The sequence below is a fragment of the Musca autumnalis genome, unplaced genomic scaffold (assembly GCF_047663935.1).
Source record: "Musca autumnalis isolate F117 unplaced genomic scaffold, ASM4766393v1 scaffold_4, whole genome shotgun sequence".
Classification (NCBI taxonomy): Eukaryota; Metazoa; Arthropoda; class Insecta; order Diptera; family Muscidae; genus Musca; species Musca autumnalis.
In genome coordinates, this window is record NW_027411977.1 from 31,322,835 (window position 1) to 31,338,729 (window position 15,895).

At 35.3% G+C, this 15,895-nt stretch overlaps 1 protein-coding gene across 8 annotated transcripts in view; it reads right to left on the bottom strand.

Moving 5' to 3' along the window:
• Nucleotides 1-15,895, bottom strand: part of Zasp66 (PDZ_signaling and DUF4749 domain-containing protein Zasp66) — a 103,371-nt gene that overhangs the window by 63,493 nt on the left and 23,983 nt on the right. For 3 of the 8 annotated variants that reach the window (XR_012412839.1, XM_073986150.1, XM_073986149.1), the window contains exon 1: nt 11,668-12,432. The exons of 2 other annotated variants lie outside the window; for them this stretch is intronic. Coding sequence is in view for 5 of the 6 variants with exons in the window: in XM_073986150.1 (XP_073842251.1) it covers nt 11,668-11,784 (117 nt within the window). In the remaining variant the exon portion in view is untranslated. Of the gene's footprint in view, nt 1-11,667; nt 12,433-15,895 lie in introns of those variants that run through there. 3 more of the 8 variants (XM_073986153.1, XM_073986155.1, XM_073986154.1) reach the window with 1 other exon arrangement.

Below are 15,895 nucleotides of genomic sequence, written 5' to 3' on the forward strand. Positions count from 1 at the left end.
ACCAATGTCAGTCACAGCCAGCTCCAGTCACTGGCCTGACAATTATTTTAGTTGTCCACCGCAAGTAATCATTAGGCTAGTTATAACTCAAAGGGGAAAATCGATGTTTTTTAGGCGGCACCCTCCTAAGATATGTCACTGGAGCCTCGAAGTTTCCAGAATAAATTGTATGGGACCAAAGGCGAACTTTTACGAAATCGGTCTACAGAACGGATTTATTGTCCAATCGATGAAGAAGATTTACCAGTTCTGTGTTGTGGCTATAAAACTAATCCCACAAAAAATTGTGAAAAATCGGCTCGGATTTTAATTTTAGCTATACATAGGGTCCATGAAAACATTGAGGCCCCAGTGGCACATGTTAACATATTCCGATTGTGCTCAAACTTTAACAATAAAAATTCCGACATCGATTTTTTAAAACCACCCTAGTAAGCTTGGACTGGCGCCTGAAAAAAGTATATCATAGGACAACAGGGAGTAATAATATAATTGTTCCTAGAAGAGGCGAGGATGACTTCTCTCATATCAATGAGTGCACCCCGATTCATATTGGCTCAATGATATGGGACCTACTTTTTATTGCCGAGTCCAAACGGCTTGTCTAAAGACACCACTTGCAGATAAGTTTTTCATGGCTGAAATACTCTGGAAATGTCGTCAACATTACATTGAGGGGTATTTTGCCACCGTGGAAAATGAGATTATGTGTGACTTGGGAATCGAACTACGGACCTTTACCTTTGCAGTACGGTGCCACCCACACAAGGAATACCTTCGGTAAAACTTTCAAAGAGATTACGAACAAACAGCCTTTAAACTTAAGCGAAAATCTCGATGTTTTGTGAGGGTGGTACCCGAAATTGTAGTCCCTTATCGGAACTGTTGCAAAAAATGCAAAACTGTCAGAGATATGTCCTTAAACTGAACTTTTGCGAAAGTTATTTTTTTAATTTTGTGTGGGAGTCGTCCGAACGGTGGACTAATACAGTCCCTATTTGAATGTGATATATGTATCTACGAGTATGTATGGAAGATAGATAAAATAAAAATATTGGAACAAATCGGCACCGAGAGTTATTTGAACTTTTGTAACGGAGGTACCAAGGCGAATTTAAAAATGTGATCCAAAAGGCGAATTCAGGCCGTAGCCTTCATTGGCTGTCAAAAAATTTTGCGCGAAATATCCACAAAATGTAGAAGAAAACGGTAAAACATTCTTCGCTAAGCTTAGATAAAGATTTTGTACAAATAAATTCCTGATAGAAGTGAAATATTTGTTATATATTTTTGATTAAAAATATCCTTTGATAGCAAATGAAGACATCAGCTGGTATTATTGTATCACCTACTTTCTTGCACCATGGGAGGTACTCTAAGGAGTGGACTGACGATTTGGTGCATCATCGAACTTGATCTATGTTTGGACAAAATATTACAAGGTGGGCCAAATCGACTCCGAATGGTCTGAAATTAATTTCGTCCAAAAAACTTACGGTCCAAATCCATTATTTCGATGGGGCATATTTTTGATCGTATCAGCCTAAAGGCTGGTGATATAAAACTGCGATTTTGTCTTGCCTTATACCCTAGACAGACGGCAGCGTTAATTTGCATTAAGAACGGCATTTAATTTTACCGTTACAGACGACAGTTTCTGCATTTACGAAACAGCTGATTGCTGGTAAACAACTGTTTTGTTGTTGTTTTCTATGTAAATTGTCTCTCAGAGCATAAATATGCTCTCTCTCTTACATGTTATGGCTCTCTTTTACAGCATTGCCATATTGAAATATCCAAATTCAGTTTAAATTCCCTTTGATTTTGTGAATTAAGAATGTGGATAATCCACGAATTAATTTAAATTAAGGCAGTTAATGTAAATTAACACTGCCGTCTGTTTAGGGTATTAGACATAATGTCAAGCAATCTGTTGAGAGAATTGCACCACGGTGCCACGTCCCTGTTACCTAAGTACGAAGGTTTGAAATAATGAATGTACATCATTGAGAAGTGGTCCGTCTACCTAATCAATTTAAAAACCATTATAGAAAAATTTTCCAACATTGCGGTCGAGAACAATAATTCATCTTAAATATAACATAACTTTTGTTGCATTTAAAATTTATTTGACAAAGAGACAAAGTATATGGGAATTTTTGAGCAATTATACTTTGATTCATGATGTCTTGCCGCCGCCATGGCCTTGGCTGTTTTCATTTGCTTTTGTTTTCATCTACAAAATACCAAATCACGTCTAATGCAAATTTAATGGGAATAAATTGTGAAACAAATTATTAATTTTCATTTTATTGTATATTTTGCGAGCCCTCGTTGTTTTATACAGTAAGGTGGAAAAGTGATAGACATTCTTCAAAACTATGGATTTTTCAATATAGTAATGAACACATTAATGAACATTATTGACACTAACATTTCTGACAGCAAATATTTTTGTGGGTGTAACTGCTGACATGGGGAAATCAACAGTGAAACGAGGGAAATTGGGGTAAATCTGATGTGTTGAATAGCCTGTAGTCCAGTTAAATGGAACAGTGATTGTTTATTATTAGACTTTTTTAAATTTCTAATGTAGTACATATAAAAATTCATACGTATATTCATATTTCTACACATTTTATCTTTTTATGAACTCAGTATCAAATCAAAAGATTATGCCATTCAAATTATATCAATCATTCCACAAATAACAAATTTCCATAACATCAATGTGCATCACTTAACACATCAACTCAATTATGCATATTTTTTCAATTACATTGCCTCATGCCTGATTGAATTGGCGTAATTAGCATTAGCTTTGACATTCTCTCAAGGATGTTTGGTTTGTTTTTGTTTCTTCTTCTTCACAACGAAATTGAATTTGAAAAATTTGATCTGACATTGTTTTTTTTTTTTTGTTTAAAGTGCCCAAACACAAAGGCAACAAACATTTACAAAAAAACCTTGGACCCTCTGAAAATCTATACTAGGAAGCAATGCAAATATTATTGCACTGAAAACAATGGCCGCAATATAAAAAAATATTTACTATTTGTTTGTATAAGTTTGTAAGTAGCATCCGAGTGAGTACCTGTAAAAATTGTTTACATGGCAACTTGTGCCACGTCGACTGGCAACTTGAGCCACGGCATTCGAGGCAAGAATATAAAAAACGAAAAAAAGAACAAGAAGAAACAATACATCATTTGTTTGATTTATTTTTCATCTTTGTTTTTCGTTTTTGGCGTTTGTTATTGTTTTTCTTTTTTTCAATTTTTTTGTTATTGTATTGTGAAAATCGCAATTTGCAACAATTACAAATTACAAAAAAAGAAAACGAAAATGAGAAAAAAATATACAAAACAAAAAATAGCCGAATATGTGCCAAACCAAGAAAAGAAATTCAACAAGTAAAAAAGTTCAGAGTCGTCCGTGTCGACTATTTGATACCATATAAATATATCTCTCCCAGTAAATCGGTTAGTGTAAACTAGTGATTATTATCATGATAAACATATCCATCATGATGAATTTGACGTACGATTTATGAAAATAGGTGGTTCATCCCTTTATAGCATTTTTCGTAATCATGGTAAAGGTCAAATTTGACAAACTTTTGTTGGCTTATCCAACATTTCTATATAATATGGATCATGTACAATTTAGAATGTTTATGTATGTATTTTCCCCACAAATATCGCCGTATGCACTGGTTTTTAGCTGATTCCGAACGGCGTTTCTAAAAGACACCGCTTTAAGAGAATTATTTTTAAACAAATTGTTAATTCAAAAATTCCGTCAAACAAATATTTATCAAGGAAAAAAACTCCAATATTAACACGCTATTATATTGTATGTTTATCACAAGTAAATACTTCCTGAGAAAATAGCTCGAAAGTTGTAAAAACCTCAGGTGTAGTTGCTGGAGCGCACTATAGCACCCGAACTGGTCAACCGATTTGGTCGGAAATTTGGCCTTCGACATATTTTATCCAAACTCAGTTTCAGTTCGAAGATGGGCAATTCCGGTCCACAACTTCCAGTACTTCCCGCCAAAATTTAAAAAATGTCACTAAAACGGTATGCACGATACACTTTCTTGAACGGGGTTACCAATTTGGACCAAACTTTGGATCTTCTAATATTTTGTCCATATTTAGTTTAACTTCCAAAAATGCTCCATATTAAATCTCCTTAAGTTACCTTCCCTACAAAAGTTCAACATTTTTGTTTAAGTGCAGTTTAGGATCTGTTCAAGTACCTTCCCCGCAAGACTTTTGAGTTTTAATCCTAATCCACATTTCTTTCGGCAAGATCTAATGTCCAAAAATAATGTCAAACCATTCTGAAACCCTCCTTAATATTAATTGTTGGGGAAAAGGATTTTGGTTTTGTAGCCGATATTCGATCTGTCCGTAGATGAAAGTTTCAATTCACATAGGCTGAGGGTATATTTCTGTCGGCAAAGCCGACTGATACTTTTTTACTTGTTATTTATACATTAAATCCGGTCTTAAATAAGGCTACCAACTAAATTTTGCAAAAAACCCAGCAATTTTATCACAACTAGTGTTCGTTTTCCTAGTGTGAAAACAATTACTTGACAAACTGTACTTTACGAAAATTGGAAGGGAGAATATGATTGGCTCAACAGTCGGGAAATTGAGTATTTACAGTGAAACTTCTGTCAATGGAATGAGTCTAACCCTGCGTTTACAAATGCCAGTATTGGCAAGACAATAGCAAAAATACAAACCTTTTTCACAAATACATTTATAAATTGTTTAAAAAAAAGGTTTGTAACTTTGCTATTGTCTTGCCAATACTGGCTGTGTGTAAACGCCTAGTAATAGACTAATCATTAAACATATTGACATTCATAAGGGCATCTAGTTGACACCAGACCAAAAAACAAGAAACCAGAGGAGAGAGGAGAAATAGAGGAATGAAAAGGCGAGAATGTGAGAAATTCGAGCAGGAAGAAGCCGTATCCAACAATTGAAACCTTTGCACCTTCCAAAAGAATAGTCTAACTATAGGGGCGTACGCATGTTTCCTAAGATGTCTGGGATATTGTATAAATGACTAAAGCCTATGGTCAATGAAGTAATTGGGCCATACCAATGCGGCTTTAGGCTAAAGACATTGACATTATGTGTCGATCAGTGAAAGAAGTAACTGATTCCTTTAAAGGAGTCGTGAGAGAATGTGCTAAAGTGGGTCTGGCAGTAAACGGCGATACGATGATTGTATGATTGTATCGATGCGCAATGCGTCCACAGAACTCGGACCGACTGTAGAATAATGTAGTACATATGTTGTAAAATACTTTGTCTACCATAAACACAACAAACAACATCAGTTGTGAAATAAGAAGAATAGTATTGGCCAACAGATTCCACTTTCGTCTAAGTAGTTTAAAAACAAATGCAGATCTCATCAAACAAAAATATCACTGTACAAAACACTGATACTACCAGTCCTTATGTACGATTCGGAAGCTCGTGTACTTGTGGAAGCAGATAAAGCAGTGGTTGAGAGAAAAATTCTTCGAGTGATCTGAGGCCAATCTGTCGGATATACAAGGAGAACGAGCAATGCTATAATGGGATATAAATACGCCCTGTATGGCGGTATACGCAAAACCCGATGACCAAGGCTTCGATGGAGTAAACAAGTATAAGAGAGACGAGATCGAAAAATACGATATTCCGAATTGGAAAAATAAAGCAATAAATAGAGAGGAATGGTCCAAGTTTGAACGGTGCAGAAAAAGGGAAACGTTGATTCATTAAAGGAACTATTTGACATCATCAAACTCAACTCAACTTATTTTTGCCATTTTCGCGGTTCTTAAGGAGAAAAAGGCTTACAAACATGACTAATTTTGAAGAAGAAAAAATATTTAAAAATGAGAAAAATTTTTTATATTATAAGCGAGTTTTTGAAACAAAGGACTATTATTCACGCCCTAACTTAAATGGAATGATTTATTAAATCTCCTTAGCTTCGTTTTCTACTTATAACAATTCCTCAAATTTGCAAGGGTTACTAAATATGTTAGTTATAATATTGGTCAAATATGTATGGATTTTCTTAAAGTTTTAGTTAGTCATTTGCAAGAATCGCCACTAGTATCAAAATAAAACCATGGGTCTGTAGATTTCAAAACTGTTTAGACTTTTTGCGAACACTTGCCGTTTAAGCAGTAATGGTCAAAAGTTTAGCTCGGTTTTTATGTGCTGAATTTATGCTAGAATATTTTTAAATAATTTTATTATCCTTTCTTACATTTATGTTCAATATAATGTTTTTGTTCTATTAGTGATTTCTATTATCATGGTAACTTGGACCCGCACTGAAAACTTGTGAAAGAAATGTAAAAGGTTTTGGGGTATGTACACCCTAATGTTACAACACGCCAAAACGTGGAAATGTTCCCCACACTGAGAACCAAAAATACGTTATTACAGATAATTCTGCAGAAAAAGGTGATTAAATCGTATAAAGTACCGAAAAATGGATGGTAACCCCATATGGAGGATGTGGTCAAAAGTGGAGCTATACCACACCTTATAAAGGGTGGTTTTCTGAACTCTGAAATCATTATTAAAACCCATTGGTTTTGAATATTTGGTTAACATCTGCCGAAATAAATCGAGATATAAATCATATTGGAGTATACCAAATCATAGACCAATACTGACAAATTTTCGCGGTGAGGTTTAGTGATGTCCTGGTACCGGATTACAGCAAATTGGATTGAACAATGTGTTGGTAACAGTAAAATACTAAAATTCAGAATGATTCGTTACATGGGAACCACGCGAAAACTTGGACCTAGGATTACAATATTTTTGTTAGAGTGTTTTTGAGCCACTAGGACCCATTGATAACAATTTCACTTCGATACATTATCTAGAAATATTTTTGTCACACCTTCCCATGTAAGTGTGCAATGGAAACGACAGTGCCCACGCTTACGATTTCTGATTGTTCGGAAAGTAGGAGTACAGGTGAGCCTTGAGATGTTGACAATGTCATAACAATGAACAAAAGAAGCATAACCCAATAAACAAGATTTCAGCTGGGTCATTGAAATCACAACCCCGTACCAGTCAGGAATCTACAAGGCTACCTACAAGAAAGCTACTCGGTTGAATAAGTACTTGGCAAGCTAAAAACGGGCTAAAACTACAGTTTTTGCATTTATCGGACCTTTATCTCGAAAATGATTAGGTATTTGGCCTTGCTGTCTTTGGAAATATTGTAGCCCTAAACTAATAGAATTTATCTTTTGAACAGACTACATAAGAAAAACTCCATCCAAGGCATCAAAATCGATAAAATATAGACAATTTTACATAATTACTGAAATTCTGGTCAGTATCAGCTAAACAATTGGGAGTTGAACCATGTAACCTTTTGCAAACATCTTCAAAATAAAGTTCTCAGCAATTCTTTAGGACACTCTGAAACTCTAAAATGCTTACTTCATTTTGTTTCAGCGTTATTTTGCATCATATCTTTTACAACACTTATTTCAAACATAGTTCACACAAAGTTGATTTTCGCATTTAAGATTTCACTACATTATTGATATATTTATTAAATCGTCGTTGAAAAATATATTGAAAACAAAGTGATAGAGGCTTTTTACAACAATGGCATGTTCTGAAGACTTAGCGGTTTTGGAGGTATGGTGCGAAATGTATACACATTATGAAAATTTTCGATATTTTATAAAATTTGAGTCAATAAATGTAGTTTTTCGAGTTAATTATTTCTCAAAATATCTTTTAGTCAGTTTAATTTTTTTGGGCATGTGGGTTAGGCCGTTTTAGCGCTGGGCTCTTCATATCAATTGAAAGAGGTTTGTGCGTAACCTTTTTCATTATTTAAATGGAATAAAAAATATTTTATTTATTAATAGGTCATTCATTCGTGCAACAGGAAATAATTTTTCGGACTTTTTTCATTTCATAGTATTTATACCCTATACCACAATGTGGAAAAGGGTATAATAAGTTTGTTTTCCCAAAAATTCATGTAACGCCGCGAAATATTCGTCGTAGACCCCTCATGTGGTATACCAAACTTCATATCTCGACGAGATAAAGCGATTTAGCGATGTGTGTCCGTCCGTCCGTCCGTCCGTCTGTCCGTCCATTAAAAATTGTAATCAAGCTAGAGGCCGCAATTATGGACCGATTGTCACGAAATTTAGTATGGAGGTCGGGTTTGGACCAGAATAGAACTGATTAGTTTTTGGCGATGATCGTGAAATGTTAAAGGGATGAAATGGACCAAAAACAAAATTTTTGCTCGATTTTGTAGCCGCTCTGTAGGTCGCAATAATAGTCCGATCGGCGCGAAATTTTAAACGTAGTTTTGGTTTGAGATGAAGAAGTAGCGTGCAAGTCAACGGTATGATCGGATAATATTTAGCGGGTTAAATTGATCAAAACTTTTGTGTGAAAATTGGTAAAATTTCTAATGCACATCTTATAACAGCTAGCCCGGAAAGCTAGTGCACAGGGATAGTGGTATAGGGTATCACATGGTCGGCCCCGTCCGACTATAGTCTGTTCTTACTTGTTTTTTTTATAAGCACTATCGATTGACCATATTAGACATATCAGCTAATTAGGGACATTAGTAGTAAAATCAACTTAACGTTAATTACAACACACTTTTATACCAAAATAGTTTGTATTTATATAGTTAATAGTGTATTCAGTTGATTTCATGTTTTACCCCCAACGCAAGTCCTTTAAAGGACCGAATTATTATTATAATCCATAATAATGTGCTTTTGGTCGTATTTTCCATTAATGCACCACGAATATGCAGATTTATTTGGCTCTTTAAACAAAAATGATATTTTTAGTAACCCCAGACATCATTCCGAACCAAACACTGCAATTACCACTCTATACTGGGTACAAATTTATCCTAAAATTACTTATTAACGAGTTTGGATGAGTTACTAAGGTGAAAATCCTATTTTAAAGATGAGATATGAGACTTTTTTTAATCAAAACAAGTATCAGTCAGCTATGCTGACAGAGATATACCCTCAGCCACATACCAAAAAAAAGAACAAAAAACAAACCAAACACAATAAGTATGCCGTATATAAAATATATTGATTTTGTATCACGAGTTTGCTTTAAAATCTGTATGTTCCATACGCCATTTGCCTGTTTCGAGAAAAACTCAAGTTAATGTTTGAGTCTATACAGTCTAAAAGTTTTGCAAACATTTTTTTGTTTAGTTTATCTTATATATTTTGTGTTAGGAGGAGGCGTTAAAATTAAGGGAAAATAAATGTAGTTCATATAACAGTACAATATTTAAAAATGTTTAGATTTAAAAACTATTCAGTTTTTAAACCAAGTCCTTTATAACAATTTGTTCCACACGCCACGTTATTCGCAAGTTGAAAAAAATGGGCAATTTTTGTTCCAAATGCCACCATTTTTGGTGCGTAATAATTCGTTTTTTGTCTCTTTTTGTTCCATACGCCAAACGACATGGATATGGAACTAAAAAGTTCAAAGTTGTTTTGTTCCATACGCCAGGCTTTATGGATATGGAGGATATGAAACAAAATGACAAATTTGTCGGTGTCGCAAGTTGGATGGAACATATTGGCATCTCAATATCTCAGAATCTATAAGAGATAGAGAAAAACCGACTAAAAATCTAAAAGAGCATGTTTCAAAACCTTGTAAGGTACCTTTATCTCCAAATGTCAAAAATGGCGTATGGAACCCTTAAGCATGACACCAACCATATACCAAACATTTTTAGTAACCAAACTTCTTCATAAAGGACTCGAAATATTATATAATTATATAATTGTTCCACAAACATCCCAGGCGGGACAAAGGAAACTTCTCTCATATCAATGAGTGCACCCCGATTTATAAATATAATTGTGACAAGCATTTAGGTAAAAGTTGTACAAACCTTCCTCAGCCGCTTATTTTGGATCATTGATTGTTAAATAGTGTATTTCAAAAGTGTAAACAATAACTGAGACAATGCTTCGCATCCATATAATTGTTCCACAAACATCCCATACGGGACAAGGAAGACTTCTCTCATATCAATGAGTGCACCCCGATTCATATTAGCTCAATGATAAGGGACCTACTGCTTATTGCCGAGCCCGAACGGCGTGTCTTAAGACACCACTTGTAGAGAAGTTTTACATGGCTGAAATACACAGGAAATGTCGCTTCATAGTCTTTATGCTGAAATTAATCAAAGTTTAAACTTTTCGCGATAATACGATTAATATGATGGGAAATGTACATGTGCTTGGACACTTTCCGAATACATTTTTGTTGATACAAAACCAATTGTCCACGTATCTCCACAGAAAAAGCACCCCGCAATATGGGGCTTTTATCAGCAAAATAATGCTAGGATGTAATTAAACTGTTTTTACTTAAATCGGGGAAGTACTACTTCTATAGAAGTCTTGTATAGCGTTTTTTAAGACTCTAAACCAGCTAAATTCATTATTTCCTTGTTATATACATTTTGATAACTCCAAACTTTTCCATTTTTTGCATTTTGTAAACATGTGTTACATTAAAATTTTGACAATATAATAGGTGTTGTTATTCTTAAAATCCTAGCAATGTCCATGTAACAACAAACAAGTCACGATTATGTGCAAAATTAATTTGCATTAGCGCAATTTCAGCATATTTCTTACGAACTTGTTCTACATCCTTCAAGAAATGTCTTAAAACACCATCCATTTTCGTGATCAGTTTAAAAGTCTGCTCCATATTGAAGATAAATACTATGAGACACACGTGCTGCTATTGCGCACATAGCTGAAAGACAATTATCGACAATCTACTTTCAAAAATTGGGAGGTAAGATGTCATAGTCCAAGTTATACATATGTAATTCACAAAAGTTCGTCTTTTATTTTCAAGATAAGCGGATACTGGCTTAGAAAATTGATTTTTTATCAATCTTTGTCCTTATGTAGGGGATCGATGCAATTGTAACGTATTTACTTTTTGGCGGCCAGTGATGCTTTGTGGCAAGATTAGGTTAGTTTTTTTTCTCTCAGCTACTTGGTGTTTGTTTTCATTCACAAATTGGCATCATTTGGGCGATTAGCGTCTCAACATCTGTGTATTGTAAAATATTTTCTTTTTCTATTTTTTATTTTGATTTTATTTTTTGTGGTGGTGGTGTAAATAAACTTGGCAAATAAATGAACTGTACGACATTACAACAATTTTGATAGATTGATGCCCAGGCGAAGTGTGGCTGACTTTCGGTGGTGGTGATAATGGTGTGGGACATAAAACACAATGCAATAAACGTCCTTAAAAGAAAACGATGAACACACGATAACGATGGCAATCGATAAATCAAATATCTTTCTTTCATTCTGATTTTGTTTTTTTGGCACTTTTATTTTACATCTCTCGATAATTTTGGTTGTGGGTACCACTTGGCGTATGAGCGATATATCACATTGCATAATAAGAGTTTCAAATTCACAAAAATCGTAAATTTTTTAACAAACACACTAAACAACTCATAAATGTCATTGTCACTGTGTCACTTGAGAAGAATATTTATTTTATTTTTGTTGCTTCTTAATTTGTTGTGTTTTGAATTTACCCGTGTTATAATCAATGGTGTATCCAGATCATTGCCACCGACTAGACGTATACCCCAGGGAGTATTTTGACCATCACGTTTGAGTACTACTGCAAATTCATGTAGCTTAGGGCTCATTATTCTTCTTCCTCCTTCCTCTTTGGTTTACTCTTCTCGGTTAGGTATTCCACACAAAACACTTCACGAACAAAAGTTTAATTGTGACTTCGAAAATTCGAAATTTTCCGTTACAAAAACTTTCTGTTCTTGTTTTAAGTCTGTTTTTTCTTCTTCTTTTTTGATTTTAATTTTCTTCGTTCCCAGTAAACGATGTTATTGAGGATATTTTTTCTAGCAGTTGTATCGACTAGAGTTTTGCAGTTTTGCAAATATTGTTGTAATTTAAACGTTTGCTACAATTTGATTTTTGGTGTTTTAAGAGAAAAACGTCTTGATCGTATTGAAAGCTGCCCAAGTACTAATTTTAAAAACACAAATCCGAATAAACAAGTATTTTTTGCGTTTTTTACTTCGCTTTGCTATTTTTTTTTTCTTTCATTTTTGCAAATTGTGTCTCATCTTCTTCATTCAACATCAGCTGCTGCTGCGGTTGCCGCAGATGCCGAATTTGCGGCATCGTTTTTAATGATCTGGTTGTAGCTTTTATTATTGTTGCTGTTTTTTTGTTTTATTATTTTACATACAGATGTATCAATTTATTTGTTCCTTTTTTTCTGTGCCGTTGTATTGTTGGCTATGCTGCTGACTGGTTGCTCCCAGTGTATTGTTATTGTACGATCATGCCAAAGCTGAAGCTAACTAGCACTATAGTATACCGCAGGGGCGTATTGTCGTCTTGGGGAACTTTGATAAATGTTCAAAATAGCAGAAAAAATACAAACTAGGTTCGTAATTTGATCTGTTTTGTTAAATACGCAGGATTGTCATTATAAAGTCAAAAATATGTACATGGAGAAAAGAAAAGTTTCTGGCCTTTTAAAAGTTTTAAGCACCTATAAGCACCATCTTCGAATTTCATATAATATTCAAAGAAATATTACGATATTCAAAGTGTGGAACAACGTAGTATTCGGTTCGGGAGTTGTCGTACACACCAGACACTATTTATGCTGGCCGTAGGGGGTTTTATAGCTTTCGGATCATTTTCTCAAGAATTAAAGACTTGCCATTAAAAAAAAAACATGTATCATCGTCTTGAGTGCAACATGTTGCAAGAAAATTCAAAAGATTCTGCACTTTTCCGAAAATTTGTGTGGGAGGTATCCGAAGGAGTTGATATTTACAGTTCATATTCTAACGTGAACTACGTCTCGTAGAAATATTACGAAAAGTGTGGACCATATCGGTTACTGCCCCCGAGAGTTATCGTGCGCACCATTTTAGTGAAAAGTTTTGAAGTTTTGTGGGTTAGGTACACAAAGGAGTGGTCCGATAAGGCCCATGGTCCCATAAGGCCCCATCCACAAAACATGGTGACATAGCGGGTTTTTACAGCTTTCGGGTCATTTTCCCCCTACCCCTAAAAAAAACTTGCACCGTCGTAATGGGGGCAGCGAATACAAATTTTTTAACAAAAATCAAAAGAATTCGAGAGGTGGTCTTAAACTGAAGTTTTCCGAAATTTTGTATGGGAGGTACCCGAAAGAGTGGACCGATATAGTCCATATTCTTACTTGATCTATGTCTGGTAGAAATATTACGATGTGCAAAGTATAAACTAGGGTGTCCAAAAAACCGGGGTTTCGAAGCAAAACGATTTTCGGTTAACCGAAATTTTCTATATTTTCAAAAACCGGTTTTCGGTTTTCAAAAGTTTTCAAAACCGGTTAACCGGTTTAAACCGGTTTTGTAACATAAGTACAAAATGCCTCATAATTGATAAATATTTGATTAAAAATGTGCGGCAAGAGTAAATAAAGTATACGGACTTCGTTCTTATATAATTATCTCAACATATCCCTGTTATATGACATTCAACCTCGAATGGGGGCAGGAAAATTAAAACTGAAATTGTGCTTAAAGAATAGTAAAAAAACCTTACATATATAAAATTGTGTACCAAAAGAATTAAGTTTACATTTTATTACGGATTCTGCCTCTTGCGTTGAGAACCTCAAATTATCGTGCCGGAATCAAACATGCATTTTGTTATGGTTATGCTGTAAACACATCCAAAGTTTGAGTAAAGTTTTGTGTCATTTCTGGTAGATGAATAAAAGACAAAGTTCTGCCAAGTGTCAATTTGTCGTTATTCTTCTACCAGAAATGACACAAAACTTTACTCAAACGTTGGATGTGTTTTCAGCTTTACCCTTTACAACCTTAAATTTGACAAGTTCTCTTAAGGCATGGGTACATAAGCTACCTCTCCTGATTGCCTTGCTTTCCTGCTTCATTTCTGACATAATAAAAATAAAAGAATAAAGAAGGCCGAGCAAATTTCGAATTGGGTTGCCCTTTTCATTTTTATTCTTTTATAAGAAGCAAGCATGGCAAGCAGGCGAGGTAGCTTATGTACCCAGGCCTTTAGTTTAGTGTACTAATTCAAACTACCGTGTGATATTACGTATACGCAGTTGTTCATAGATTGTTCAATTAAACTCAACTATACATTTTACAGAAAATATTTTTCAAATTTAAAGGTATCTGACATTCACAACTTTGCCCGCACCTTGTGTTGTTAAGTTTAGTTTACGTTCAAGAATACAATTTTAATTAAATATTAAAAATATTACTATTTTTCTAAAACCGGTTAACCGACACAAATAACCGGTTTTATCGGTTAACCGAAAATGACATTTTTGACGAAAACCGGTTTCGGTTTTGTAACTCAAAACCGATTAACCGGTTTCGGTTTTGGATACCCTAGTATGAACCAAATCCATAACCATAATTTTTACGAAAAAAAATCAACTTTTGTGAGGGAAAGTCAAATTTTGGACTAAATCGGTTAAACCGTTCGAGAGTTGTCGTGCGCTCCAGCTAGACAGACAGGCGATTCCACATTGCTAAATCGAATCCACATTGTCTAAAACGGATTTGGTCCAAACATACTTGCGGTCTAAAACCATTATTTCGATGAGGCATAAATTAGCATTAGCATAAATGCTGAGGGTATAAAAACGAAGGGACATCGACTTGTTGTTCCTGAATTTCACATACAACTGGAGTCCACACGTATGGTTAATTATCAGACGCTAAATGGCCGGAGAGTTGTCTGCCCAATGTTCTCAAACAGCGTAAAGTACTTGACATTATCAAAGCCTATTTATGAGTCGAGCGCCACCAGCACTGTCCTGTCGCACGGCTTGTTCTTGTTGAGTCCTCGAAAAGTAAGTGTGATGATGGTGTGCAGCGCTGTTGGAGAGATGTATTGCTTACAGAACCCATGGTGGTGAACGGCAAGTCTCACAAGCTTTTAATACGGTGAGGGTAAAAGCGAAATCGGCATGTAATATTCACCTTTGCTAGCATCCTTGCCTTGCCTGGTAGATGGCAAGACACAGGTTATGAATTTTGGTGAGATACTCAACTCCCTACTCATTCAGCTGTTTCAGCAGTACTTACTCAGAAGGAAGGGTTGGGCAGTTCTCTGAAAATTTCCCATGATTGATGAATGTGTGGCGTATGAGGTGATGAAATCGGGCGATCTGCTGATGGGGACGATTGTAGGGAGCTAGTTGACGCAATTTATCATTCTCCGCTATTTCTGTTAGATACGTCCTCATTGACCGTGCAAAATGTAGAGCTAACAACCTGCTCAGCCAGCACTATACCGCTCAGATCATTCCCATGAACCAAATGCCGCAATTCGTGATGTGCATTGAAGTCACCAAGACCAGTCAGGTATGATATTCCAACAAGTAAAAAAGTGTCAGTCGGCTTTGCCGACAGAGATGTACCCTCATCCTATGTGAATTGGAACTTTCATCCACGGACAGATCGAATGTATTTAGGGTCTTTTCCGAATTTTGTGGATTAGGATTAAAGTTCAAAAGTTTTGCGGAGGATGGAATGGACCGACATATCTTTTAGATAGATATCGCGCCCACTAGTCATTCAGTGCGTTATGGTACACCTGTTGGACCAGTATGCCAGGAAGCATGGACTTGTCCACGGGAGCACAAAGAACATCATCGGTAGAAATTTCCAAAGAACCTCCGAAAAGACCCTAAACTGCACTTGGACACAAATGTTGAGAATTTGTGGGGGAGGTATCTTAAGGAGA